Here is a 25464-nt window from a genome sequence, read left to right on the forward strand (position 1 = left end):
ACACAGAGCTATGGGGACTAGGTATTGCGGATGTGCTAGCGGCCATCTAGCAACTCATGTCCTCAGCTCTATACACAAAATCCCAGTGACAGGTTCCCTTTAAGTATTGCCAAATATTGTCGTCCTGATGTTGTCGTCAGATCCCCTCTGCAATACATCTGTATTGTAATGCATTGCCTGTTAGTGTATTACACTGTGTAGTACACTAACAGTTGCCTAGGAGACCGAGCCAGGGGCTGGATCTCCTAGGCTTCCGTAGAAGGCAAGTCCCTCTGTAAGGCATCGAGCTGCCTTTCTCACCCATCAGGTCCCTAGCGCGGGGACCCGATGGGAACGCTCACCCACCACAAACACCTTTTATGCCCCAGTGAGCAGCTTTTAAAGTGATGCTGGCAGATACAGCAGAAGCTGGCTATCAGTGACTGCTGGGCCCCCGCCCTCCGGTGCCTGACCAATCAGCATGACGTAATAGTATGGCAAATTGCAGGAAGTCACTTGCCGCTATGACGTACTATTATGTCATTGGTCAGGAAGGGGTTTAAACGCTCATAGTGTTCTAAACATATAAAACTTGGGAATAATCTGGATTTTTCAAGTCAGGGTTACTAGCAAATTATTTCAGGAGTGAAAGATGAAGATAATTAAATGAGTATGAGATTTAATACACAATTGGGTAGCAAAGTGACACTACAGGAAGTGCAACATACCTTTGGCCTTGAAGGGTATCTATTTTATTGCTTTCAAATGATAACACTTTTGCTCATAAAACATTGATATTTAGAAAGAAGCCCTGAAAAACACCCTAGATAGCTTGTAGGGATGAGCAAATCAACTTTGGATAAAACATCTGAAGTCGATTCGCATAAAACTTAGTTCCAATACTGTACGAAGCAGGGGGTTTGTAAGGTATTAAAAATGTATTGGCTCCGATGAGCTGAAGTTAATACTTTGCGTAGTAACTTCATAAATTAATTTGTACTGTAAAAAAGCTATTTCCCGAACTCTGGTTCATTTCCAAAAGGTACCACTCCTGCTCTGTACAGTATTGGAACGAAGTTTTATGCAAATCGAGTTTGGATGTTTCATCTGAAGTTGATTCGCTCATTCCTAATAGCTTGTTGATAGATAACTAAGTACTTTCTCCCACCTTACCGAGTACATTATTAACAAGGATTCCCAAACTAGCGTTTAAAAGTTGGGCAAGACAGCTATGACGACCCGGAAAGGATCTCTTAATTTTACTAGTGGTTTGGCAGACTTTCCTAAGCTAATTTTAAATAAGGGTTGGAGAGAAACCCACCTTAATCAGTTTATGCATTTATTTTCTCAGTCATCAGCTAATCCAGAAAAAAAAAAAAAAAAGGATTTCCCGAGGTGTGTGTGTGTGGAGTCAAGGTCAGACTTATATCATGGCCTCTGGACCTGTCCTCAAACATAATTTTGGACAAAAGTCTCGAGATTGATGAGACACAAGCAGATTATAAGGAGCTTTGGGTTTAATAGAGGTAATCTTTCACACTTCACAGACAGATCGCAACCTTTCAAGGAGGGTTTCCCATCTCCCTTTGGTTGTTAATACGATCATCTTTATTGCAAAAAAAAGGTTTGCTTACTGAGTAGCTCTCACATCACATTCCTTACATGACGCTATTAATTTCTCAACTACGTGAACTTTTCTATAAGGAAAGACTGGAGGTTGTGAGAGTAGCTAGGCGATTTGTTTCTGAAATGGAAACTACTCCTGACACTTCTATACAGATCTAGAATGGACAGGTTATAAAAACCACAGTGGTATATAAAAGGTAAGATTGAAGGACTTCGTAGGCAGTTTTCAAATCTCGAGCACCATCACCATGCTTTTTCCATTAACATCTTTCTCTTGTATCCCTCAACTAGCAGCATACATTAAATACTGAGGCTCATGGAGGGCTTGTCATCTAGCAGGCACAGGTTGTTTTTTGTGCGTTTATAATTTTTTTCTGTACTTGTGTATTAGTATTCTGTGCTTCTATTATGGTCTTTGTAAAGACTGTTGTGTTTTATGTATTTTTATTTGAAAACTCAATAAAATATTACTTAAAGTATACAAATAGGCAAATCAACTTCATATGAAATTTACCCTACTGTGTGTTGCGATAAAGTGCCTTCATAGTAGCCACAAAATTATTTATTCCTTTGAGTCCTTGTGAGAAAAGCACATTAACCCCTTAGGGACCCGCGCCATACAAATACGGCGCAGATGTCCATGACTTAAAGGGCTTCTGTCAGCCCACTAAACCGTTTTTTTTTTTTTTTTTGTTTACTAATAATCCCTACACTGCGATCTCTGCATACATAAGTTAAATAATCATTTTGGTTCAGTAGAATTTGCTAAAAAGCGATTTTTATAATATGTAAATTACCTTGCTACCAGCAAGTAGGGCGGCTACTTGCTGGTAGCAGCCGCATCCTCCGACCCTAATGACGCCCCCCTCCGCATTGTGATGGACAGGGCCAGGGAACGGAATCGTTCTCTGCTGGCCCTGCCTGTTAGCATTCAAAATCTGGCGCCTGCGCTGCGGCCGTACGCATCTTCAATCTGCGCAGGCGCACTGAGAGGCGGCCGCTCTCTCCTCAATGCGCCTGGTGTAGATGTGACGTCATCGGCGCAGGCGCATTGAGGATGGAGCGGCCGAGCGAGTAGCCGCCTCTCAGTGCGCCTGCGCAAATTGAACATAGGTACGGCCGCGGCGCAGGCGCCAGATTTTGAATGCTAACAGGCAGGGCCAGCAGAGAACGATTCCGTTCCCTGGCCCTGTCAATCACAATGCGGAGGGGGCGTCATTAGGGTCGGAGGATGCGGCTGCTACCAGCAAGTAGCCGCCCTACTTGCTGGTAGCAAGGTAATTTGCATATTTTTTAGCAATATCGCTTTTTAGCAAATTCTACTGAACAGGAATGATTATTTAACTTATGTATGCATAAGGCCTCTTTCACACTTGCGTTGTTAGGATCCGGCATGCACTTCCGTTGCCGGAGGTGCCCGCCGGATCCGGAAAAACGCAAGTGTACTGAAAGCATTTGAAGACGGAACAGTCTTCCAAATGCTTTCAGTGTTACTATGGCACCCAGGACGCTATTAAAGTCCTGGTTGCCATAGTAGGAGCGGGGAGCAGGGGAGCGGTATACTTACAGTCCGTGCGGCTCCCAGGGCGCTCCAGAATGACGTCAGAGCGCCCCATGCGCATGGATGACGTGATCCATGCGATCACGTGATCCATGCGCTTCGGGCGCCCTGACGTCACTCTGGAGCGCCCGGGGAGCCGCACGGACGGTAAGTATGCTGCTCCCGCGCTCCCCGCTACACTTTACCATGGCTGCCAGGACTTTAGCGTCCCGGCAGCCATGGTAACCACTCTGAAAAAGCTAAATGTCGGCTCCGGCAATGCGCCGAAACGACGTTTAGCTTAAGGCCGGATCCGGATCAATGCCTTCCAACGGGCATTAATTCCGGATCCGGCCTTGCGGCAAGTGTTCCGGATTTTTGGCAGGAGCAAAAAGCGCAGCATGCTGCGGTATTTTCTCCGGCCAACAAACGTTCCGTTCCGGAACTGAAGACATCCTGATGCATCCTGAACGGATTTCTCTCCATTCAGAATGCATTAGGATAAAACTGATCAGGATTCTTCCGGCATAGAGCCCCGACGACGGAACTCTATGCCGGAAGACGACAACGCAAGTGTGAAAGAGCCCTAAATCGCAGTGTAGGGATTATTAGTAAACAAAAAAAAAAAAAACGGTTTAGTGGGCTGACAGAAGCTCTTTAAGGACCAGTGCCGTACATTTATGGCGCGGTGATGGGGCGGGTGCAGGAGATGCGCCCTCCCGATCAGCGGCAAGGGTCCAGCAATCACTGATAACCGGACCCCTGCTGCATGCGCCGGTATCGGTGAAATCACTGATGCCGGCGCGTTAACCCTTGATGTGCAGTGGTTAGCGCTGACCACGGCACATGCGATGTCAGTGCAGGGAGGAAGCAGCCATCGGGTCCCCGCACTTCTGTGACGGGGACTCGATGGCAGGGAAGGCAGCCCGATATTACATTCAGTAGTACACTTACAATCAATGATTTACAATAGACCCCCAACAGTTGACAAAAAAATAAAGTGAAAAAAAAAGTAAGTTAAGTAAACCATTTTCACCTTACATCACAAAAAGTGTAATACCAAGCGATCAAAAAGTCAAATGCCCCCTATAAAAGTACCAGTCATCTCACCGAAAAAAAAATTAGCCCCTACATAAGACAGTTGCCCAAAAAATACCAAATAAAACCACGGCATTCAGAATGTGGAGACACTAAAATAATAATTATTTTCCAAAAATACTTTATTATGTAAACCTGAAACAAAAAACAACCCAATAAAAGTAGTCATATTTGGTATTGTCGCATCCGTAGCAACCTGCTCTATAAAAACACCACATGATCTAACCTGTCAGATGAACGTTGTAAATAACAAAAAATAAAAACTGTGCCAAAACTATTTTTTGTTACCTTGCCTCACAAAAAGTGTTATATAGAGCAACCAAAAATCATATGCACCCCAATAGTACCAACAAAACTGCCACCTTATCCCGCAGTTTCCAAAATGGGTCACTTTTTAGGAGCTTCTACTCTAAGGGTGCATCACGGGGGGAGGGGGCTTCAAATGGGACATGGTGTCAAAAAAAAAAAAAAAGTCCAGCAAAATCTGCCTTCCAAAAACCATATGGCATTCCTTTCCTTCTGCACCCTACCGTGTGCCAATACAGCAGTTTACGACCACATATGGGGTGTTTCTGTAAACTAGAGAATCATGGCAAGAAATATTGAGTTTTGTTTGCCTGTTAACCCTTGCTTTGTTACTGGAAAAAATTGATTAAAATGGAAAATCTGCCAAAAAAGTAAAATTCTGAAAATTCATCTACATTTTCCATGAATTCTTGTAGAACAACTAAAAGGGTTAAAGTTTGTAAAATCAGTTTTGAATACTTTGAGGGTGTCGTTTCTAAAATGGCATCATTTTTGGGTGATTTGTATTATGCAAGCCTCACAAAGTGACTTCAGACCTAGACTGGTCCTTAAAGTGGGTTTTGGAAATTTTCAGAAAACTTCCAGATTTGCTTCTAAAACTTCTAAGCCTTCTAACGTCCCCAAAAATTAAAGTGTCATTCACAAAATGATCCAAACATGACGACATATGGGGAAGGTAAAGTAATAACTTTTTTTTAGGTATTACTATCTATTATAAAAGTAGAAAAATAAAAATTTGGAAACTTGCAAATGTTTCAAAATTTTTGGTAAATTTTGTATTTTTTTATAAATAAATAAAATAAAAAAAGTGACTCAATTTTACCACTGTCATGAAATACGGTACAATATGTGACGAGAAAATCTCAGAATGGTCTGGATACGTAAAAGCGTTTTAAAGTTATCACCACATAAAGTGACATGTCAGATATGCATAAAATGGCCTGGTCCTTAAGGGGAAATATGGCAGGGTCCTTAAGGCGTTAAAGTGTCGCTGTTTGTGTATAGCAAGTGAACTATGTTTTTTTTCTTTTTGTCCTGTTTATCTTAGTATAAAAGGATGCTATTCTTAATTTTGAAAATCAAAGTGGTTATGTCGCCACTCTCTCAAGAAAGTCTACTTTAACAAAGTACAATGAAATTTTAATTGTGCAAATCTTGCTTTTAAACTGCATGTTAACTAGCACCCACTAGTGCCATCTTCCTGTCTGTTCTCAACTGCCAAAATGAGGATCAGATGCCATCTCAAAGGAGAGGGGATACAAAAAAGTCTTCAGAAAAGTTTTCATTTCACCCCTAATTTGAACTCCAATCTAATTTTTTGCAATTAAAACAGACAGGATAGGGGTTATGTTATTAAAGGGCTTCTGTCACTCCACTAAACTCTTTTTTTTTGTCTCCTTAAAATCCTTATGCTGCGATTTCTCAATATATAGGGCTATTACTCAGTTTGGTTCAGTAGTTATATATAAAAAAAAAAAAACTGACTTTTATAATATGCAAATTACCACTAGCAGCCGCATCCTCCATTCATAATGACGCCCCCTCCTCATGTTGATTGACAGGACCAGCCAATGCGCCCGTCCTCTGCGTTTTAAATCTCGCGCCAGTCTTCAGTTGGCGCAGGCGCACTGAGTGGAGGACGCTCGCTCGGCCGCTCCATCCTCAGTGCGCCGATGACGTCACATGTACACCCGACGCAGGCGCACTGAGGATGGAGTGGCCCGAGCGAGGGTCCTCCACTCAGTGCGCCTGCGCCAACTGAAGACCGGCGCGAGATTTAAAACGCAGACAGGGCAGTCAGAGGACGAGCCCATTGACTGGTCCTGTCAATCAACATGAGGAGGGGGCGTCATTATGAATGGAGGATGCGGCTGCTAGTGGTAATTTGCATATTATAAAAGTCTTTTTTTTTTTTATATAACTACTGAACCAAACTGAGTAATAGCCCTATATATTGAGAAATCGCAGCATAAGGATTTTAAGGAGACAAAACAAAAATAATGAGTTTAGTGGAGTGACAGAAGCCCTTTAAAGGCCTTTACAAATTGAGCCTCAAATATGGGATCAACTTATAGGTAAAATAGCAATTGCTGATTAACGCTCAAAAACTGAAGGGGGGTATCAAGCACTGCACCGCAGAATCGTGGCTTTCTCAAGTTGCAAAATAAAGCTGTGTGACTATTTGCGCAGTAAATGTGACATTTAGCATTTTTATACCATTCTAGTTTTGAAAAATTGTCATAAATATGAGCATGGTAAGTCTGTTGAGGTAATTTTGACAAGATTTATCATCCATGACTTTTTAAAAAGTCGCACTCTTACTTGAGTAAAGCAGTGGATGTTCAATATATGATGAGACTTTAAAGAGGTGGACCACCCCTTATATTGCCCATATCAGAAAGGTACATAATGCCACTTTCAGGCACTTTATAGACTAACATACCTATTGCTTTTAAACATATTTCTAACAAGGGTGGATTTGATTTAAATCAAACTGATTTAAAGGGCTTCTGTCACCCCACTAAACAGTTTTTTTTTTGTGTGTACTTATAATACCTATACTGCGATTTATCCATACATAATGTGATTAATCATTTTGGTTCAGTAGATTCTTCTAAAAACGTACTTTTATAATATGTAAATTACCTGTCTACCAGCAAGTAGGGCGGCTACTTGCTGGTAGCAGCCGCATCCTCCTATCATAATGACGCCCCCTCCGCATGTTGATTGACAGGGCCAGCGAACGGGATCTTTCTCTGCTGGCCCTGTTTGCATTGAAAATCTGGCGCCTGCGCCATACCTGTCTTCAGTCGGCGCAGGCGCACTGAGAGGAGGACGCTCGCTCGGCCGCTCCATCCTCAATGCGCCTGCGCCGGGTGTAGATGTGACGTCATCGGCGCAGGCGCATTGAGGATGGAGCAGCCGAGCGAGCGTCCGCCTCTCAGTGCGCCTGCGCCGACTGAAGACAGGTACGGAACAAGCGCCAGATTTTGAATGCAAACAGGGCCAGCAGAGAAAGATCCCGTTCGCTGGCCCTGTCAATCAACATGCGGAGGGGGGCGTCATTATGAAAGGAGAATGCGGCTGCTACCAGCAAGTAGCTGCCCTACTTGCTGGTAGACAGGTAATTTACATATTATAAAAGTACGTTTTTAGCAGAATCTACTGAACCAAAATGATTAATCACATTATGTATGGATAAATCGCAGTATAGAGATAAGTACACAAAAAAAAACAAAAAAAAAAAAACAGTTTAGTGGGGTGACAGAAGCCCTTTAAATCACGATTTTAATCACTAGTCAGTTAGTCTTTATGTAGAAAACTGATTTAAATCAAGCCTAATTCTTGCTGGTATAGCTTATAATATGCAAGTAGATGAAGATTTTTAGAACAACTTTTCATATTTGTTTGATTAGGTTGATTCTGTATTCATAGGTTTGTAGAAGTTAGGATTAAGGTCTTTTTCTCAACTCTGTTCATGTTATAAAATTTTTGCTGTGAAGAGGCATGTGATCTCTGCTGAGTCAAATTCAGTTTTGAGAACTGCAAAAGTAAACCAAGCATCTGGGATAATATTTTTTTTTTTTTTTTTTTTCGAAAGCCCAAAGTCGTGCTCTCACCTCGTGCCAAAATCGTGCAGCGTGCCACACAAAAATCGTGCACTAGGTCGCGGTCTATCGCAGGCCCTCTCCGAAGAGAAGAGCCCCCCACAAACCATTCCCAATCCCTCCGGGGCCGTTAAGCTCCTGCAAGGGACTGAGACCAATGGCAACCCTCAGCCGAAGCCAAGGGTACGCCCATCTACGCTCCCGGCTTTCGCCTAGGCTGCCACCCAGGGCGTCAGCCAGGAGCTTCAACAAGGTCTGGACTCTCCCCGAAGGGAGAGCCCAAGGGGTTTGGCAGGGGGGTGAGGAACCAAAATGGCCACACACACCCCCCCTAGACCTCAAGGAGGGGGTACCCGTTAGGGCGCCGCAACCCTTGAAAATCCTAGTGGACACACAACGTGTAAAGTGCACACAGTGACATAAAAAATAAATAAGTGAAATGTTTTGCACTTAAGGCCCAGACATTCGGCCGGAATTATAAAAATTCCTCGTATCTTCAAGGCCGAAGCCGAGCAAATAGAGGTGTGTGCTAAAATTGTGAGAAAGAAAGTGCTTGTGCAAATGTGCCGTCACTCGTGGGCCGGACTTAACCCGTGAGTTTAGGCACCCCAGGGGCACCACCCCCCGGGGCACTCGCACTTTGGGCTTTCAACACAACTCGACCTAGATGGCGTCGATCCAGCAGAGCTCAGAGGTAGTTTCACATGAGAGTACAATACTCCCCCCATGTTCCGCCACCCAGGGTTGCTGTGTGGTTCTCCGTTCCGCTCAACGACCATGGCAAGCCATGGAAGGAGTACAGCCTGGAGCGTAGCTCTACAGGACTGAAGAACAGATACTACACTTGATCTTAGCCAAAAGGCCGAGAAGCGACTGAAGACAGGTACGGAACAAGCGCCAGATTTTGAATGCAAACAGGGCCAGCAGAGAAAGATCCCGTTCGCTGGCCCTGTCAATCAACATGCGGAGGGGGGCGTCATTATGAAAGGAGAATGCGGCTGCTACCAGCAAGTAGCTGCCCTACTTGCTGGTAGACAGGTAATTTACATATTATAAAAGTACGTTTTTAGCAGAATCTACTGAACCAAAATGATTAATCACATTATGTATGGATAAATCGCAGTATAGAGATAAGTACACAAAAAAAAAAAAAAAAAAAAAAACAGTTTAGTGGGGTGACAGAAGCCCTTTAAATCACGATTTTAATCACTAGTCAGTTAGTCTTTATGTAGAAAACTGATTTAAATCAAGCCTAATTCTTGCTGGTATAGCTTATAATATGCAAGTAGATGAAGATTTTTAGAACAACTTTTCATATTTGTTTGATTAGGTTGATTCTGTATTCATAGGTTTGTAGAAGTTAGGATTAAGGTCTTTTTCTCAACTCTGTTCATGTTATAAAATTTTTGCTGTGAAGAGGCATGTGATCTCTGCTGAGTCAAATTCAGTTTTGAGAACTGCAAAAGTAAACCAAGCATCTGGGATAATATTTTTTTTTTTTTTTTTTTTTCGAAAGCCCAAAGTCGTGCTCTCACCTCGTGCCAAAATCGTGCAGCGTGCCACACAAAAATCGTGCACTAGGTCGCGGTCTATCGCAGGCCCTCTCCGAAGAGAAGAGCCCCCCACAAACCATTCCCAATCCCTCCGGGGCCGTTAAGCTCCTGCAAGGGACTGAGACCAATGGCAACCCTCAGCCGAAGCCAAGGGTACGCCCATCTACGCTCCCGGCTTTCGCCTAGGCTGCCACCCAGGGCGTCAGCCAGGAGCTTCAACAAGGTCTGGACTCTCCCCGAAGGGAGAGCCCAAGGGGTTTGGCAGGGGGGTGAGGAACCAAAATGGCCACACACACCCCCCCTAGACCTCAAGGAGGGGGTACCCGTTAGGGCGCCGCAACCCTTGAAAATCCTAGTGGACACACAACGTGTAAAGTGCACACAGTGACATAAAAAATAAATAAGTGAAATGTTTTGCACTTAAGGCCCAGACATTCGGCCGGAATTATAAAAATTCCTCGTATCTTCAAGGCCGAAGCCGAGCAAATAGAGGTGTGTGCTAAAATTGTGAGAAAGAAAGTGCTTGTGCAAATGTGCCGTCACTCGTGGGCCGGACTTAACCCGTGAGTTTAGGCACCCCAGGGGCACCACCCCCCGGGGCACTCGCACTTTGGGCTTTCAACACAACTCGACCTAGATGGCGTCGATCCAGCAGAGCTCAGAGGTAGTTTCACATGAGAGTACAATACTCCCCCCATGTTCCGCCACCCAGGGTTGCTGTGTGGTTCTCCGTTCCGCTCAACGACCATGGCAAGCCATGGAAGGAGTACAGCCTGGAGCGTAGCTCTACAGGACTGAAGAACAGATACTACACTTGATCTTAGCCAAAAGGCCGAGAAGCGACTGAAGACAGGTACGGAACAAGCGCCAGATTTTGAATGCAAACAGGGCCAGCAGAGAAAGATCCCGTTCGCTGGCCCTGTCAATCAACATGCGGAGGGGGGCGTCATTATGAAAGGAGAATGCGGCTGCTACCAGCAAGTAGCTGCCCTATTTGCTGGTAGACAGGTAATTTACATATTATAAAAGTACGTTTTTAGCAGAATCTACTGAACCAAAATGATTAATCACATTATGTATGGATAAATCGCAGTATAGAGATAAGTACACAAAAAAAAAAAAAAAAAAAAAAAAAAAAAAGTTTAGTGGGGTGACAGAAGCCCTTTAAATCACGATTTTAATCACTAGTCAGTTAGTCTTTATGTAGAAAACTGATTTAAATCAAGCCTAATTCTTGCTGGTATAGCTTATAATATGCAAGTAGATGAAGATTTTTAGAACAACTTTTCATATTTGTTTGATTAGGTTGATTCTGTATTCATAGGTTTGTAGAAGTTAGGATTAAGGTCTTTTTCTCAACTCTGTTCATGTTATAAAATTTTTGCTGTGAAGAGGCATGTGATCTCTGCTGAGTCAAATTCAGTTTTGAGAACTGCAAAAGTAAACCAAGCATCTGGGATAATATCTTGTAGGCAGAGAAACTGCCCAATAATCTTACAAAAAACTCTGGAAGAGCATGACATTGTGAATAGACAAAGGGGGAAACTAACTCTCCTTAGGGAGAGAGCACCAGTGTGAGGAGACTTTTAGGCCATACATGCTCCTCTGGAATTCTGGGAGGGAAGAAATGCAAATGAGATCTTAACAAGCTTTGCCTCTAATGCCACCAGATGTAAGGCAGCTATCCTATAAGTCAATATTCAGCTCTTAAAATAAGCCTTGAGACATGACATGGATATTGATAAGCCAGCACCTCATCTGCAGACAGCTGTTTCGGACACAGGCCTCCTACCCAGTTAAGCCAGTACTCTCTGCTCTGCACTGATGAGTGTCAATCACCCCGAAACAGCTGTCTGCAGATGAGGTGCTGGCTTATTTAATATCCAAGTCATGCCTCAAGGCTTAGTTAAAGAGCTGAACATTGACTTATAGGATAGCTGCCTTACATCTGGTGGCATTAGAGGTAGAGCTTGATATGAGCTCATTTGCATCCCTTTCCTACCAGAATTCCAGAGGAGCATGTGTGGCCTATAAGTCTCCTCACGCTGATTAAGGTGCTCTCTCCCTAAGGAGAGATAGTACCCCCCTAACCCTGACAGGCCTCTCACCCAGTCAAGCCATTACTCTCTGTTCTGCACTGATGAGGGGGCAATCACCCCGAAACAGCTGTCTGCAGATGAGGTGCTGGCTTATTTTATATCCAAGTCATGTCTCAAGGCTTATTTTAAGAGCTGAACATTGACTTATAGGATAGCTGCCTTACATCTGGTGGCATTAGAGGCAGAGCTTGTTAAGAGCTCATTTGCATTTCTTCCTTCCCATTGTAAATGGATTAATGGAATTTATTTACTTAAAAAATTAAACATACAGCCTTATTCTACATAATTAAAAAACTAATCTTTATTTCATGATGGAATAACCTTTGGATGGTAATATATTTTCCTCAAAAAGCATTTTATATAAAAAAAAAGATTTTTATCCACCCTGTTTCTAACTATTGTTGAGATTCAATAGGTTATGTGCCTTAGTGATTACCATGCAGGCCTCCATTAAAGCAGTGTGCATTTCGTCAGTTTTATGCTCTTGATCAGCACCAGCTTTCAGCAAAAACCGAACCATCTCTAAATGTCCTACGGAGGAAGGTAAGAGAGTAAAAACAAACATTTTAGTCATGATAGGAGAAATGAAACACATTTCAAAAAAACATGATATGAAGAAATACAGTGTTGATAAAATTCTCTTATAACACCCAACAGATAATGTTAGGACAGATCATCACTATTATGACACTGCACAACCCCCTTTAGATCTGTGTCACATGTTGGGTCTTTAAAGAGGACACCTGCACAGGATCAGGTGGGCCTAATGTCCACAACCAGCGGTAATGCCTATCACAGATACTTAACCATGGCATCTGGGAGCGCAAAAACACGTAAGCGTGCACTTCCAGATGTGTACCGCTCCCCCCTAGCGAGGGTTGGGAGAGCTGGATGGCGTGTGCAGCAGCCTCTGTACTGCACAATGATACAAGGTTGCCACACATAGGTTCCCACTTTCCCAAAATAAAAACAATATCATGGGCATCGCTGTGTGCAAAAATGCCCATACTATTAATATAAAAATATTTATTCTATACGGGAAATTGGGAGAAAAAAAAAAAAAAAAAAAAAAGCCAAAATGGCAGATTTTCCATTTTTGATCACTTCACCTCCCACAAAAAATTGTTTACTTTTAGCATTCATTTATATGTTTATTGTTTATATAAGTTAAGCATAGCAAAAAAAGCTACTGTTTTAACAGAGACCTTATTTCTCAAATACAAACCTTTATAGCATGCCAATGTCAGTGCACTCTCTTTAAATTCATTTGAGTGAGCATTAATGCCTGCACCATTTTCCAGCAAGATCCTTGCAACGTCAACATGGCCAGCACTAGCAGCTTCCATTAATGCAGTGTGTCCATTTTCATTATGTTCCTCTATATTGGCGCCTTCTTCCAACAAAACTTTAACCACATCAACAAATCCTCCAGCACATGCATAGGTTAAAGCAGTATTCCCTACAAATAGAATTGTTATACAAAAAGATGAATATTAATAACTAAGAAAACCAGAACATGCATGTATACATAGAAGCGAAACCGATGAGTTACCCACCAGTTGAAGACTGAGCATTGACATCTGCAGAATGCAGTAGGAGAGCCTTTACAATATCCACAAATCCACCACTAGCTGCTGCCATTAAAGGTGTGATGTCACCTTTATTCCCTCGGTCTTCAACATTCGCATGCATTGCAAGCAATACCTGTTGAATTATCCATAAAAAAAATTATAATCAAATTGTGCTTTAACCCTCACGCTGCCAGGGGTGTTTGCCCATTTTGTACCACTGGTAGCCAGGAGAATTTTTGCACTTTTGACGTGTACGAAAAAATAAAATTATAATCACATTAACCTTCTATACACCCAGCAAATTGTCAAAATGCAACTTTATACACAAGGATGTCGTCATACAACTTTATGTCAAAATGTGTTTTTTCATACCAATTGCATAAACCTTGATATTAGTGGGCAAAAGTCTGACCCAAGCAGAAAGTTATAAACTCCACACAAGACTATTCTGATATTTAAGGACTCTATACAACTCACAGGATTGGCGCTTAGCAAATGTGGTGCAAATATTCAAAATGGGGTAAAACAGAGCCTGGAAACTATAAGCCGGTAAGTTTAACATCTGTTGTGGGTAAACTGTTTGAAGGTTTTCTGAGAGATGCTATCTTAGAGCATCTCAACGGAAATAAGCAAATAACGCCATATCAGCATGGCTTCGTGAGGGATAGGTCATGACAAACTAATTTAATCAGTTTCTATGAGGAGGTAAGTTCTAGACTTGACAGCGGCGAATCAATGGATGTCGTATATCTGGACTTCTCCAAAGCATTTGACACTGTGCCACATAAAAGGTTAGTGTATAAAATGAGAATGCTCGGACTGGGAGAAAATATCTGTATGTGGGTAAGTAACTGGCTCAATGATAGAAAACAGAGGGTGGTTATTAACGGTACACACTCAGATTGGGTCACTGTCACTAGTGGGGTACCTCAGGGGTCAGTATTGGGCCCTATTCTCCAATATATTTATTAATGATCTTGTAGAAGGCTTGCATAGTAAAGTATCAATTTTTGCAGATGACACTAAACTGTGTAAAGTAATTAACACTGAACAAAAATATAAATGCAACACTTTCGGTTTTGCTCCCATTTTGCATGAGCTGAACTCAGACCTAAAACATATTTTCTACATACACAAAAGACCCATTACTTAAATATTGGTCACAAATCTGTCTAAATCTGTTAGTGAGCATTACTCCATTGCCGGGATAATCCATCCCACCACACAGGTGTGGCATATCAAGGTGCTGATTAGACAGGATGAATATTGCCCAGGTGTGCCTTAGGGTCCATTCACACGTCCGTGTGTGTTTTGTGGGTCCACGGATCATCAGCGATGTGCGGTCCGCAGGCACTTCATAGAAAATGCCTATTCTTGTCCGTAATTGCTGATAATAGGACATGTTCTATTTTTTTTTTGGGATCAGAATTGTGTACCCGGAAGTGCGGATCCACACTTTATTAATGCCATTTTGAATGCACAGAGATACCGTGACAAGATCCTGAGGCCCATTGTTGTGCCATTCATCCACGACCATCACCTCATGTTGCAGCATGATAATGCACTGCCCCATATTGCAAGGATCTGTACACAATTCCTGGAAGCTGAAAACATCCCAGATCTTGCATGGCCAGCATACTCGCCGGACATGTCACCCATTGAGCATATTTGGGATGCTCTGGATCGGCTGAATTAGATGGACAATGTTATTTTTCGTCCTAACAAACTATGTTACTGTGGATTTTTGGTAGCTTTTCGTAAAAATTTTTGTGAGGTGGGGAAAAAAAACTGCAATTCTGTCAGTGCTTTTTTGATGTAGAAATTATTATTTATATTCTACAAGGTCATACAATTTGATACCAAATTGATGTAGTTTAGGTAATGTTATACTACTTTTAAAAGATGTTAAAAAAAAATCTATTATGATATAAAATCAGTTATATTTTACATCAACTTGTACTAATTATTTTTATTTTCTTACCACAAATGTATTTATTCTATTTACTGAACATGATTATGGGGGCTGCCATCTTGCCTGAGCTGTTCTTAAAAGGGGTTTTCCAAAACTTTTTACTGATGGCGTAATCCTCTGGATGGGTGATCATCATCAGGTTGGTGGGGCTCTGACACCCAGTACCCCTGACAATTAGCTGTTTGAGAAGGCACAATCACTTGCAGAAGCGTTGTGGCCTTCTCTAGGTTTGCCTAGGCTATGTGACATCTTGTTCATGAGTTACATGGCCTAGATGCCGCTCAGCCCCATTGAAGTGAATAAGCACAGCCGCTATAAAGTGTGCGGTGCTGTGTTTGTTGAGCTGTGAGAAAGCCGCGGCGCTACTGCAAGCACCAATGCCTGCTCAGATAGGTCATCAGTAACAAACAAAAAAAAAAGGGTTCAGTAGACCAGAGACCCTCTAGAGCTGAAAATGGAGCTTAAAAACAGATAGGTAGAGGCCAGAGCATGTGGGGGTACAAAACAAGAAGAACCTGTGTTTAGTTGGCTGTTTCAATGGTAAAAGTTTGCAGCTAAGTAATGCTTAATAGTAAAGAGCTGTAGTGAGACATAATAGCTTTGCTCCTGATGTGGAACTGAAATTTTGCATTTGTTTCTTGTCAGTTCCAACAGAAAAAAAATGGTATATTGTTTCAGTTAATATGCTTAACTAGTGCACGTCTGGTTTCAAACACTCTTAGTCTCAAAAATCCCATGAGTTTTTTTAGTTTTTTTTTACCTTTTGCTTACTGCTGCATAACTATATACACGTCATGACAGTAGGCTTAACTGTAAGCCAACGCATAAAAGCTTAGGGTTACATTGCGATCTGCCCAGCGGCCTGAGGTGCTGCAGATGTCCGTGCTGTCATTAGACAACTGCAGTCACTGTAAGGATCCCTGAGACCAGGCAAAGTGGTATCCCTGCGTGGTATAGCAGAATGCTAAAACAATCCATCACAATGTAAAGTAGAAAAGTAAGTGGGAGAGGATGAACAAATATAATACTGGGGTGGGGGATGCACTGCGCCACCAATGAATATAATTATAATACTGTGGGAAGGGGGGTTTGTGCACTGCACCACCAATGTGTGTGGACAGATGCTGGTGCAACCCTAGTATACACACATCGCCCTTTTCTTCATAAAAAAAATATATATATTTATTCGTTTTAGCAATTACCGGTAGTTATTTGCAGTTAGATATGCCTATTGCTAAAACTGAACAACTGGCCCGGTAAAAAAAAAAAAGGAGGTGGGGTAAACACTCTGGTAATGAAGTGGTTAAAAAGCTAGAACCCTCAAAGTCCCCACTCAGTCAACATATCATACAAAAACATATTTTATGAAATGATAAAGCCTGGTGAGCACTGTGCTCCACTCACTTACTGCATAAAACTGGAGATGCGCTCCATCACTACCTTCATGTAGATCATCAGGTCTCACTGTTACCAGTAAAATGCAGGTAGCGGCCTGGCTTACCAGGAGAGGGGTGTTCCTTCCCGCATCCTTATAGATTTATGCTAATTAATGCCAGAAACTGGCATAAATTATATTTAAATTGTACATCAGCTCAAAGATGGGTAGATCCCATTTTCAGGAGCTTGGACAGCTGAAAGAGGCCTATGCCTCCAGACACTTGGTACTAAGACAAATGCTTGTAAACCTGCCACCTCTACTATGCTACCCTCACTGAGCGTTTCTAAAATGTTCATTGTGTTACCCTAAACAGATAAATTACACTTTTTATTTCATTTGCAGACGAATTCAATAAGTATTATGCATTTTTTTACTTTCCGCCTTTTATGCAAATGAACATAAAAGAGTCCTCTCTTACTTGTGTGACCAGAGAAGTCTCATATTTTCAAGCTCTGACTCATCTCAGGTTAATTTCAATTGCGGACAAGAATAGGCATATTCTATTAGTGCCGGTAATGTGCGGTATGCAAAATGCGAAACGCACATTTCCAGTGTCAGTGTTTTGCGGATCCATGAATCCGCAAAACACGCTACGGACGTGTGAATTGAGCCTTAAACAGGAAGAAAACCTAAGCATTGGAATGGTTACATTCAATATTGAAGTACTTGCCTAGACTATCAATTAACCCTTCTATTCTTACACTATATCATCTTTCATTCCCTCTTTTCTATTTAAACTTGAACTGCACAAAGTCTAGAACTCAATGCAGATTAAAATCTATCTTTTAAATATTCAAATTATCTTGGTCACTACTCAATTAAAAGGGGTGTTCCTGTTGTGACAAGTCCTACTGCTTAAACCTCTTAATCACAAGAATCGGGACCCCCAAAAATGAATGGTGTGGCAGGTTAGGCACACGCACTGCCATTGATCTCTATGGGTATACAGAACACAGCAGGGTCTTCTGTCTCCGGAACTCGCATAGAGCTGAATGGGGAAGCAGCGGCAGTAGTGCCTAGGTATTCCAGGGGGTATGGGGTCCATTCTTGTGATGAGTGGTAGTCCCTGCAGTAGGACCCCCACCAATCTAATAGTTAAGGATCGACCGATTATCGGTTTGGCCGATATTATCGACCGATATTAAGGATTTTGAACGTCATCGGTATCGGCATCAATTTTGCCGATATACCGATAACGTATGGGGAACACAGAACGCGCTGCTGACAGCACGTTCTGTGTTCCCTCCGCAGCACAGGGGAGAAGAAAGCAGTGTCTCCTCCCCCTGTGCTGCTGCTGCCGCCAATGAGGGGATAGAACATAAGAGGAGGGGAGGGGCTGTGGCCGCTGCGCCACCAATGAAGATAAGCCTTTCATTCATTCATATATACAGGAGGCGGGAGCTGGCTGCAGAATCACATAGCCGGCTCCCGACCTCTATGAGCAATAGCTGCGGTCCGCGGTAGTTAACTCCTCAGGTGCCGCGGATCGCAGCTACCGCTGATAGAGGTCGGGAGCCGGCTATGTGATTCTGCAGCCAGCTCCCGCCTCCTGTATATGAATGATCGATAGACTTATCTTCATTGGTGGCGCAGTGCGCCCCCCCCCCCCCCCCCCCCCACCACCCAGTATTAATTATTGGTGGTAGTGGTCACAGGATCCCCTCTCCCCTGCTCCTCCGATCGGAGCCCCAGCTGTGTAAGCCTGGGGCTCCGATCGGTTACCATGGCAGCCAGGACGCTATTGAAGCCCTGGCTGCCATGTTCAGCTCCATGCTGCTGTGTGCACTATGCACAGAGCAGCAGGGACAGTGTGAGATCCTATTCACCCTGATAGAGATCCGAAGGGGGCTAAAAGTTAGTAAAAAAATATTAAGTATAAATGAAAAAGATTTATAAAAAAAAATACACATTAACAATAAACAAAAAAAATACACATTAACAATAAACATATTAATTTTCAGCAGATTTGTGTAGGAATTTTTTTTTTTTCTCAAAAATGAAAATTCCCAGAATATCGGTATAAATTATCGGCTATCGGCCTGAAAGTTCACAAATTATCGGTATCGGCCCTAAAAAATCAATATCGGTCGATCCCTACTAATAGTTATCCTCTAACCTGTGGATAGGAAAAAACTTGTCACAACTGGAATACCCCTTTAACAGCAAGGTAAGTAGAACTCATAATTGGTGGATTTTAGTTACTTTATAATACTCACTTGTACCAGCTCAAAATATCCAGCAGAACAAGCCAAGCAGAGAAGACTTTCACCTTCTTTAGTATGTTCATTTACACTTCTACCTTCATTGAGTAGCTTACGTACTGCATTCACATCTCCATCTGAACAAGCTTCTGCCAAACTTCGACTGAAAAACAACACAAACCTATGTAATAAATGTAGTAAGAACATTTGCATTTTTTTTTTATGTTAAACAGCAATAATGTCTATTGTAAGTAACAAAAGTTACAGCTATAAGCCAATCAGTGGGAACAGATATTTGTACTAACGCTTGATTCTGATCATTGGCCTGTGAATGGTGTATCACTAGTTTGTCAAGTGACAGTGGGAACAGTGGGTGTGCTGCCAAAAATATGCAAAGCAACTGGGAGATAAATGATCGTAATGACTATGGATAGTCTCCCATTCACTTTGCCTCAAGCCACATGAAAAACGCCCTTTAACCCGTACAGGACCCTCGCCATACATGTACGGCACTGGTGGACGTGACTTAAGGACCAGCGCCATACATGTATGGCGGGCTGATTGGGCAGGTGCAGGAGCTGTGCCCGCCAGATCAGCCGCACAAACCCGGCAGTCACTGACAGCCGGGCCTCTACTGCATACGCCGGCATCGGTGAAAACACTGATGCCTGCATATTAACCCATTGTATGCCGCGGTTAAAGCTGAATGCGGCATGCAGAGGGTATGGGTGCCCTCCGTATCTCCATTGGGTCCCCGCGCTGCAGTGACGGTGACCCGATGGCAGAGAAGGCAGCCCGATGCCTTCCATAGGCATCGGGGTTTGCCTTCTACGGAAGCCTGTGAGATTTAGCCCCTTAGGCTGGGTCTCATAGGCAGGCTGTCTGCATAAAAGCTGACAGTCAATGCATTACAATACAGAATCAGACCCCAGAAGTTGAAGTCCCAGAGTGGGCCAAAAAATAAAATAAAATAAAGGATTTAAAAAGAAAAGAAAATGAATGTGTCTTTCATAAAAACTAATAAAGTTTCAAGTAAAAAACTATGGCTCTCAGAATATTGATACACTAAAACATGGATTTTTTTTTGTTTAAAAAATGCTTTTATTGTGTAAAACTTAACTAAATAAAAAAAAAAGTATACATTAGGTATCGCCACATCCGTAACTACCAGATGTATAAAAATATCACATGATTTAACCCCTCAGGTGAAAACAGTAAAAAATTAAAACTGTACCAAAAGCACCATTTTTTGTCACCTTACATCACAAAAAGTGTAGGGCTACTTGCACACTAGCGTTTATTGCAGATCCATCATGGGCATGCAAAAATGCTTCCGTTATAATAATACAACCGCATGCATCCATCATGAACAGATCTGGTTGTATTAGGTCTTATATAGCCATGATAGATCCGTCATGAACACCATTGAAAGTGAATAGGGGGGGGCGGATCAATTTTCAATTGACTTACATTGTGTGTCAGGACAGATCCGTCTTGCCCCGCACCACATCGCAGACAGAAAAACGCTTCTTGCAGCATTATTCTGTCCGCGGTGGAGACGCAACGTAATGCATTTTGGTGCATTCCTGTCAACAAAAAGAAAACAAATAGGCAGCACTCACCAAAAAGTGGATTCTGTGTGTGTATTCTTTATAAAGAATCCACTTTTTGGTGAGTGCCGCCAATTTGTTTCCTTTTTGTTGGACATTTATGTAAGACTTGGAGGCAGAGCACCACCTTGAGTAAAAAGGAAGACCCAATCTTGGAGGATTACGGTTTGAAAAAGGGATAAAGGCAGTGCCACCCCCGCTTTTGTTATAAGATATTTTATTTTGGTGCATTCCGTTTCGTTCAGTTAAGTATTGTCCCTATTGACAATGAATGGGGACAAAACTGAAGCGTTTTCTACCGCTATTGAGATCCTATGACGGATCTCAACAGCGGAATTGAAAACGCAGATGTGTTCTTTCACACGAATGTATTTTTCCCCCCCCCCGTTTCCTTTCTTGCAGTTTTCGTTTGCAGTCTGTATGCGGAGCCATTCATTTCAAAGGTTCTGCAAAAAAAAAAACTTAATGTACTCCATGTGCATTCTGTTTCCCTACTTCTGTTCCGCTAAAGGATAGAACTTGTCCTATTATTGTCTGCAAATAACGTTCCGTCGCTCTATTCAAGTCAATGGGTCCGTAAAAAAGAAAATACGGAATGCATACAGAACACATCCGTATGTCATTCGTATTTTGTGGATCCATACCGACTTTGCCCATGTGTTTACTGTTTACAAACATTACAGTAATGAGTACAAAGTAGGTTTCCGTTTGCGATCCGCAAAAAAAGGATTGCATACATGTATGCGGATTGTATGCGGAAATACGAAGCGGAAACAAAAGAAAGGAACGGATCCGTGAAATACGGACCGCAAAATACACACGGCCGTGTGAAAGAGGCCTAAGCGATCAAAGTCATACGCACTCCAAAATAGTGCCAAACAGTCAGTCATCTCATCCCGCAAAAAATTTGACCCTACCTAAGACAATCATGCAAAAAAAAAAAAAAAAACTTTGGCTCTCAGAATATGGAGACCCTAAAACATGATTTTCTTGTTTCAAAAATGCTTTTATTGTGTAAAACTTAAATAAAATAAAAAAAGCATACATATTCGGAACTGCCACGTCCGTAACAACCAGCTGTATAAAAATAGCAAAATGATCTAACCTGTCAGATGAACATTGTAAATAAAAATTAAAAACGGTGCCACAACAGCTATTTTTTGTTACCTTGCCTCACAAAAAGTGTAATAGAGCAACAAAAAAAAAAATCATATGTACCCTAAAATGGTACCAACAAATCTGCCACCTTATCCCGTAGTTTCTAAAATGGGGTCACTTTTTTGGAGTTTCTACTTTAGGGGTGCATCAGGGGGGCTTCAAATGGGACATGGAAAGTTAAAATTATCTCAGTAAAATCTGCCTTCCAAAATACTCCTTTCCATTTGAGCCTTGCTGTGTGCCCATACAGCAGTTTACAATCACATATGGGGTGTTTCTGTAAACTACAGAATCAGGGCAATAAATATTGAGTTTTGTTTGGCTGTTAACCCTTGCTTTGTTACTGGAAAAAAAATATTAAAATTGAATATCTGCCAAAAGTGAAAATTTAATCTACATTGTCCTTTAATTCTTGTGAACTGGTCCTTAAAAAGTGGGTTTTGGAAATTTTCTGAAAAATTTCAAGATTTGCTTCTAAACTTTCTAACATCCCCAAAAAATAAAATGTCATTCACAAAATGATCCAAACAAAGTAGACATATGGAGAATGTAAAGTAATAATTATTATATGAGGCATCACTATCTGTTTTAAAAGCAGAGAAATTGAAATTTGGAAAGTTATGAATTTTTCCAATTTTAAAAAAAAAAAAATTATTTAGTAATTTTTTTTAAATAAAAGATATTGACTTAAATTTTCCACCATCATGAAGTACAATGTGTCACGAGAAAACAATCTCAGAATGGCTTGAATAAGCAAAAGCTTTCCAAAGTTATCTCAAAGTGACACGTCAGATTTCCAAAAAACGGCCTGGTCCTTAATGTGAAAAATGACAGGGTACTGAAGGGGTTAAGGGACCAGATACTTTCTGTGTCTGCATTTTCGTTTTTGACTCTGCCCTCTTGATGCCATATTTTATTTTTAAATATTTCCGTTTAAGGGCTTTTTTTTTTGCGGGACAAATTGTACTTTCTAATGGCAACATTTACTGTTGCATACAATGTAGTGGGAAGCGTGGGGGAGGGGGGGGGGGGGGGGGGGAGGGGAGTATTCAAAACTAGGTGGAATTAGAAAAAAAAACAACCACGCAATTCCTCCACAGTATTATGGGTTTCGTTTTCACAGTGTTCCCTATGCCGTAAAAGTGACCTGTTACTTTCATTCTCCAGGTCAGAACGATCACAGGGATACCATAATTATATAGGTTTTGTGTATGTGTACTATGTGTTTTAGTACTTTAAAAAAGAAAAAAAACACACTTTGGAAAATATTTTTCTTTCCTTTACAATGCCATATTCTGAAGCCCATAAAGCCTCTTTCACACGGGCGTTGCGGGAAAATGTGCGGGTGCGTTGCGGGGACACCCGCGATTTTTCCGCACGAGTGCAAAACATTGTAATGCGTTTTGCACTCGTGAGAAAAATCGCGCGTGTGTGGTACCCAAACCCGAACTTCTTCACAGAAGTTCGGGCTTGGGATAGGTGTTCTGTAGATTGAATTAATTTCCCTTTTAACATGGTTATAAGTGAAAATAATAGCATTCTGAATACAGAATGTATAGTAAAATAGCGCTGGAGGGGTTAAAAAAAAAATTAAAAATAATTTAACTCACCTTAATCCACTTGCTGGTGCTGCCGGCATCTCGTCTGTCTCCTTCTGTGCTGAACAGGACCTGTGGTGAGCATTCATTCCAGGACCTTTGATGACGTCACTCCGGTCATCACATGATCCATCACCATTGTAAAAGATCATGTGACGTACCATGTGATGACCGGAGTGATGTCATCAAAGGTCCTGTAACTGTACTTAATGCTCACCACAGGTCCTATTCAACAAAGAAGACAGAAGCAGATGCCGGGCTACGCGATCAAGTGGACTAAGGAGAGTTAAATTATTTTTTTATTTTTTTTTTAACCCCTCCAGCACTGTTTTACTATGCATTCTGTATTCAGAATGCTATTATTTTCCCTTATAACCATGTTATAAGGGAAAATAATAATGATCGGGTCTCCATCCCGATAGTCTCCTAGCAACCGTGCATGAAAATCGCACCGCATTTGCTTGCGGATGCTTGCGATTTTCACGCAACCCCATTTACTTCTATGGGGCCTGCGTTGCGTGAAAAACGCACAAAGAGGAGCATGCTGCGATTTTCACGCAACGCACAAGTGATGCGTGAAAATCACAGTTCATGTGAACAGCCCCATAGAAATGAATGGGTCGGGAATCAGTGCGGGTGCAATGCGTTCACCTCACGCAACGCATCCTCGCGGAAAACTCGCTCGTGTGAAAGGGGCCTAACAGTTTAGCAGTATGGGCGACTTTTCTATAAAAAAAAATTTGGGGGGACGGGTGAAGTGACCAAAAAAAAAAACGTTACACCATTCACCATATGGGATAAATGTTTTTAGATTTTAATACTACTGGCAATTTCGGACACGGCGATGCCTATGTTGTTTAGTTTTTATGTTATGGATTTTTTTTATTCTCGGGAAAGGGAAGAGATTTAAAAGAGATTTCAATTTTCATATTATTCATATTTCATATTTATGGATTACTAGCTGAAGGATCCGGCTTCGCTCGGGTATATTTAATCTATTTCATTTAATGTTTATGTGTGTCGTTAAAAGATAGACAGTATCCACTATAACAGTGACATCTACAGTACCCCGCCCACAAAACAGTGACCTCCACAGCCCCCCCCTCAACACTAACCCCCACCCACAGTGCCCAGTCCCTTAAAATTGGACCACCACAGCAGCCCACCCCATTAACTTTGACCTTTACAGCAGCCTTCCCCTTTAACAGTGACTTTTACAGCATACCACCCCCTTGACAGTGACCTCCACAGTGGCCTTTACTGGATCAGGGGCGTTTCATTTTGAACAGCTCAATCTAGGACAGCAGCACTGTACTGTCTGAGTGTAAGCTCTAGGGAGAAAGTCAACCTCCCTCCCACCCCTGCAGCTGACAGAAGTTGATTTTTACCTTCATTTGTCAAGCCTAATGACATCCACATTGTTACACATATACATACCCCACATATAAAAACACACCCCCTCCAATCAGCAATGATAGTCACTGTTCATCTCATCTACCAATCACTATTCGTCGTGTGTTCACTTAATAGATTATTACCTGTATTTACGTGTGGGCCATCCTGTCACCCCTGTGATATACGTATTACCGAAGATCCACAAGAGTTTAGTGGATCCCCCTGGCCGACCAATTGTATCGGGCAGAGGTTCCATCTTTAACACGATCTCTATCTTTCTGGACAAGATATTGCGGATCCATGCGACCACGGCCCCCTCCTCCATCAGCGATACCGGTCACTTCCTGACTAAGTTACAGTCCCTCAAGATGTCTGATGATTTTGCGCTAGTTAGTTTTGATGTTGTATCACTGTATACATCCATTGACCACACCTATGGCCTTAATGTCGTCGATGTAGCCCTTGCCAGCACGGATCTCTCTCCTGGGGTGCGCCGGCTGATCCTCGCCCTCCTGGAGGTGGTCCCGAGGAGGAACTATTTCCTCTTCAGGGACACCTTCTAATAGCAAAAGCGGGGTGTGGCGATGGGGTCCAATGTGGCTCCCACCTACGCAAACATCTTCATGGCGGAGGTCGAGGATCAGCTGGTGTATCACTCCAGATTTTTTGAGAGGGTTCTGTGCTGGTGGCGCTACATCGACAACATATTATT

The 25464-nt window shown here is 42.2% G+C and overlaps 1 protein-coding gene and 2 pseudogenes across 1 annotated transcript in view; all 3 read right to left on the reverse strand.

The window, feature by feature from the left end:
- LOC121009545 (ankyrin repeat and KH domain-containing protein 1-like) overlaps positions 1 to 25464 on the reverse strand; it is a 307110-nt gene that overhangs the window by 235915 nt on the left and 45731 nt on the right. Inside the window, exons 4-7 of the mRNA XM_040442755.1 lie at positions 19007 to 19154; positions 13366 to 13513; positions 13035 to 13268; positions 12246 to 12340 (exon numbers count right to left, since the gene is read on the reverse strand). Coding sequence (XP_040298689.1) covers positions 12246 to 12340; positions 13035 to 13268; positions 13366 to 13513; positions 19007 to 19154 — 625 coding nt within the window. The remainder of the gene's footprint in view (positions 1 to 12245; positions 12341 to 13034; positions 13269 to 13365; positions 13514 to 19006; positions 19155 to 25464) is intronic.
- LOC120987344 lies at positions 8949 to 9031 on the reverse strand (annotated as a pseudogene).
- On the reverse strand, positions 10472 to 10554 carry LOC120987345 (annotated as a pseudogene).

Source organism: Bufo bufo, chromosome 1 (assembly GCF_905171765.1).
Source record: "Bufo bufo chromosome 1, aBufBuf1.1, whole genome shotgun sequence".
NCBI lineage: Eukaryota > Metazoa > Chordata > Amphibia > Anura > Bufonidae > Bufo > Bufo bufo.